Raw genomic sequence first — 5,166 nt, 5'->3', positions numbered from 1 at the left:
ACTAGGTACAAAGTACGGTGCCAAGTAGTCCCTGCTCTCAAGGAACTCCTATTCTAAATGGAGGGGGCAATGTGTAGGTTTCAAATGTCAGTCACATGACATGTTCCCATCATTCTTATGGTGCAGGAGGAAAACATAAGGTAACCAGCATCCTTTAATGTAATTCCTTCAGACCATTCTTATGTTTCCAATTTGGAAGTTTTTGTGATTTTGAACCAAGAACTTTGGTGGCAAGAATATTATTTTCGGGGTATTTCATAAATTCAGTGTCTTAGGAGGTTGGAGCACTAGCAGGAGTAGTTACCCTTTCCCTTTGTTTTACAGATGAGAAAACTGAGGTACAGGGATGGGGACACGATTTGCCTGAGCCACATTTGTAGTAAAGTGGCCAAAGCATCTGGATTCAGCCCCTCAGGTTTCTAGCTCCAAAGACATCCCTCTAGCCAGACCTTTGTGCCCCACCCCGTCCCTCCCCCACTGGTCCTTCTGTCCCTAACTGCCATGGAATTCTGTAACCCCAACAGTCTGCATAACTGCAAAAGGGACAGTTGGTTTGGAGGGTTGCTTGTTGACTCTGGAGATCAAGAAATGGCCCCAAACTGGGGAGTAGGAGACCAAGGTGTGACCAGGTCTCGCTGGTGTGGCTGCAGACCCCTAGGTAAGCAGGAGTGGGGGAGAGGGGGAGCATCAGTCTGGCTTGAGGTTCATTTCGTGGGGGGAGGCAAGGCTGGGGCTGTGGATTCTTGGCTCCATTTTTCTTCTTCTGTTCAAAAGCTTCCCATAGAAGGCACTTGGACAACCTCTTTGTCCCAGGGGCCTCTCAGTTTGATAAGAGATCCCAAAGTCTGAGACGACTCTCTGTCCCCCACATCTTCCTGACTGGCCCGGCTCCATGCACTGTCATGTGGGTTACACTGCTGTGTGTGTCTGTCTCAGAGTTCCCCTGGTGGACCATAAGCTAAGGTCTAGTCAAGACAATGGTTAGGTTGTCTCTTTCATCTTTGTGCCTTGAGGGCCTTGAACACCTGACATTGGCTCAGCTTCAGATACACTGGGGCAGCCAGCACTGCAAAGGCCTGACCTCTTTCCTCGTCACCTGTCACAGTGTTTGTGGCCCTCCATAGGGGGAGACTGCGGGTCCAATATTGGTGCTTCTCCTCTGGGGAGCCTGGTACCATAGTCCCTCAGCTGGTGGCTCAATGGCTGGAACTCTGGACCTGGTCACTTACTGGCTGTGTCACCTTGGGCTAGTCACTGAACTTCTGTCCACCTCAGTTTCCGCTACTGTCAAATGGGAAGAGTCATAGCACCTGTTTCCCAGGGTGGTGAGGATCAAGGGAGATAGTATAGGTAAGGCACTTGGCAGAATTGAAAGCACTTTTAAAAAACGATTATTCCCATCAATTATAATGGACTTAAGATCTCAAAACTCCTTTCCCAGCCAGGGATTTTGTTCCCAGTGGAGCTTGGAGTGGGTGTACGGGCCTGGCTCTCCCTGTCTGTACTTCCCAATTTCTACCTGGCTGCCCTGTTCCCTTCTGGAATTCAGGGCTCACTTAGCTGAGGAGACCTGAAGACCTGCAGTTGGGGCTTGGATTGATATGAGTCATCAGGGACAGGTCTTGGTTGCCTTTTCTGCCTTCATCCTACTTTGGCCCTTTTTTCTGGATTCATCCTTGGGCTATAGGTTCTTCCTGTGGGGAATGGATCTGCTGGGGATTTGCATCCCCTCTAGTTCCCAGGGTGTTGAATTGAAGGGAACTAATCAACGTGAAGAGGGGTCATGTTGACACTGGTGAGCAGTGGGGTGCTGGGCCCTAGGTTGCTTTGCAGAATAGTAAGCCATCAGAGGGAGGATTTTGGGTTCCTGGGGATTCTCTTTCCTCAGGGCAGCAGTATGAAATGAGCATGTGAGCTCCTTCTGATGCCCCATGGCCTCCGTGGGCAGGGTTGCCTGAGTCCCCAACCAACTGCTTACTGCATTTGGGGTGTAAAGCATCTGAGAGAGAAGAATGCCAGCTTGTTGCTGGGCCGGCACTCCACCTTAATTACAGGGTTGCCCCTGCCTCTGGGTCCTGGCTTATTTTAAGGGGCAGCAGCCAGTGATGTCTGACCCATGTCACTTCTCTCGAAGGGAGAGGAATGCTTCCTTTGTGCCTGGCCCTGGGCTTAGCATGGCAGATACAAGTAATCCAAGCTGGTGTCAGCCTTCATGAGTCACTAATGTTCTTATGTGGTAGATAACACAGGGAAGTGGTAACCAGTCTGGGGCACTGATTGAAACATACCACCCAGAACGAGTACACTTGACTTTTAACTGTTCATTTGATTCCTTGGAACCATTTAGCCGTTCTGAGATCTCTGGTCTGTTGGAAGAGTTGAAGGAAACCATATGACCTAGGCCAACGTGCAGAATTGTGACTTGAAATGGAAAAAGTGAAATGCATCCACATGCGCAGATATGAAGGTAACCAGAGTGCTGCTGTAGTGAAGACATTCTTCGCATCTGAGGACGCTACTACTGGGTAGTGGGCTCAGGGTGGAGGGATGGGACTGACCTTAAAGACTGGGCCTGGTCCCTTTCACCTGAGCAACGCTGGAGCCTGCTTCAGATGGTTTTCCTCAGCAGGTGACCTGGGAATTCTCATTTCGACCTTCCCTTCTGCTCTGAAATTGCAGATGGCACCATGGGGACCAGCAAAGGCTCTGTGAGCATCGGGGAGGCAGACAACACCACAGTGAGGGAGTTCAGGCAAAATGTGGAGAAGGAGGACATGGTGTGGCTGCAGAAGATTAAGAAGGAGGCTGTGACAACGTTTTCCAGGTAAGCCTGGGGCCAAGGGACACACGTAGGTGCAGCAGCCCAGGGCATGGGGTATTGGGCAAAAACTGAGTGACCTGAGGGATTGGTGACAGAAACCATTATGGAAAATGGGGGAAATGTGTGGGAAATCTGGCCCCTGTTGCAAGGCAGAGCCAAAGGAACTGAGAAAGCACAAACAAGGACGAGCGCGTGTCCCATTACCCTCCTGCTCAAAGCTCTGCCATTTTGGGCTGTTTTCATTCCTTCCTTCCCCTCCTCTTTCTTTTCTTCTTTTGCTTTCTTTCTCCTTCCATCCTTCTCTCCCTTCTTGCCTCCCTCTATGCCAGGCATTGTATGGAGCCCAGAGAATGAGACACTCTCTTCTCTGTGGACTGGATCTTGTGTTCTAAAGGGATCTGACCAGTCTTCTGGACCTGCCCTTCCTATGCTCCATCAGTATCTGGCTTCCCCAGGGCTAGGTGGGCAAGGCAGGACAATGGAGAAAGGCCTGGGTTGGGAGTCAGCATTCATCTCCAGCCCCCTTAGTCGGTGCTACCTCCCTAGGCCTCTGTAAATAGTGGGAGCTGGGCCAGAAGGCTTCCAAGGTCCCATCCATTCAAATGGTGGTCCAGTGATGATGGTAGAACTCTCAACACTGTGCTTGGTGCTGTGGGAAACATGGAGGGAAGAAGGAGATGTTGAGGGGAGAGGAGACCCAGGCAAGCAGCAAGAGCAGGGCAGGGGAGAGTTTGGTGCTGACGTGCAGGCCCTCCAGAGCATCCACGACCCACATTTGGAGCCAGAAGGGACCTTGGAGGTCCTGGAGTTCAAGACTCTCATTTTTCCAGATGAAGGAACTGAGGTAAAAGGCAAAATGCCTTGCACATGGTCACCTAGCTAGTCAGTGTTTGGGGCTGGATTTGAATTCGGGCCTTCCTGACTCCAAGCCAGTACTCTATCCACTGTGAGTTCCTTAAGGGCAGGGAACATATTTTGGACTTTGTTCGATTGCCAGGCACATGGTTGTAGACTGAGAGACAGAGCCTCTTAGATAGGTGATGCCTAGGGCCGTGGTCTCAAGACCCTACTTTCTGTTTCCTGCAGGGGTTCTGGCCATGGTAGCCCCAAGAGCAGTCAGTACAGCTGCCAGCTACTTCAGAACAAAGACAACTTGGAGAAGCTGGTCCCGGTGGTGGCTGAGAACCGCTCCGTCCCTTGTGGGACCCAAAGCCAAGCAGCAGTGGTTCCCTCGGTGCCTGCATCACCCACGTTGTTCCCCAAAATGTCCGGGAATCTGCCATCCTCAGGTAAGCTCGTACCCATCATGGAGAGCTTCGTTCAGAGAGCAGCAGAGTGCTGAGAAGTGCCTGGTGGCGAGCAAGGCTAGGACAGCCAGCCAGAAGCTCTCCTTTGTCCACGCTTTGGAGTATGAGGAGACATCTGTGCCAAAGGAGCAGGTGGAAAGCCTAGCCGATCCAGCATCTGGGACCTCCTCAATGGGACTCCCTGAGGCACCCAAGGTGGAAGATATGAGACCTGCTCAGTCTGTGGCCAAACTCTGGATGGCCCAGCCAGCTTCTCCAGAAGATGTAGCGCCTGTGCTGACCGAGTCAGGTGATGCCTCCTCTTCTCTAAGAACACTGCCTCAGCCAGAGACTGAGCTCCTCTTGGACTTGCCAGAAAGTCCCTGGACTCGAAGGGGCTCCCGCTGTGACCTGTGCTCTGTGTGTAGGATCCACGTGCACAAGTCCTCACAGGCCCAACCAGAGTCTAGAAGCCAAGCAGATAGTGACAGTGGTAAGGCCTTGTCGGGGTGATCTGCTGTAGGAAGGAAGGGGAAGCTCTGTGGCTGGTGGTTGTCTGCCTGCTGCCTCCTTGTCCAACCTGCTCTGACTTTGTGTTTACTGGAGGAGCACCTCCCTCTATTCCTCCATTTCCTCATTTCTAGAGTAAGGGCTGTCAGAACAGATGATCTCCTGGGGGCCATCCCTTTAGAGGCTGTCCCAAGCAGGGGCAGACCTATTAGGTCAGCAGACAATCACCAGTAACGTCTCAGACTCCACAGAAAAAGCTTGACTTTTCTCTAAGGCAATTGGGATGTCAGGAGGTGGGGAAACTGTGCTTCAGAGAAGAAATTGTGGAAGAGTGGGATGGCAATGCCAGCCTGAACCTGGATAGGGCAGTCCTACTCCACAAGGGTTGGCAGACTGGTCCAGACTGGCTGCCAGATCCTGGCTGACAGTTCAGTCCTAGCGTTGCATGCCAAGTGTGGGTGTGGGCTCTAGCGTCTTGCTGTAGCATTGGGGGCAGATGAAGGAAAGGTTCATGGGACAGGACTGAGGAGGAGGAGGTCACGTGGGGGG

General features: G+C 52.0%; 1 protein-coding gene across 1 annotated transcript; it reads left to right on the top strand.

Annotated features, from left to right (window-relative positions):
• Nucleotides 1-348: 348 nt before the first annotated feature.
• LOC140522151 (uncharacterized) lies at nt 349-4,654 on the top strand. The gene is made up of 4 exons (XM_072637258.1): nt 349-658; nt 2,348-2,467; nt 2,680-2,824; nt 3,908-4,654. The coding sequence occupies exon 4, from the start codon at nt 3,919-3,921 to the stop codon at nt 4,618-4,620; it is 702 nt and encodes a 233-aa protein (XP_072493359.1). The 5' UTR covers nt 349-658; nt 2,348-2,467; nt 2,680-2,824; nt 3,908-3,918; the 3' UTR covers nt 4,621-4,654.
• Nucleotides 4,655-5,166: the final 512 nt, after the last annotated feature.

This window comes from Notamacropus eugenii, chromosome 2 (assembly GCF_028372415.1).
Source record: "Notamacropus eugenii isolate mMacEug1 chromosome 2, mMacEug1.pri_v2, whole genome shotgun sequence".
Lineage (NCBI taxonomy): Eukaryota > Metazoa > Chordata > Mammalia > Diprotodontia > Macropodidae > Notamacropus > Notamacropus eugenii.
This window is presented reverse-complemented; position numbering and strand designations above follow the sequence as displayed.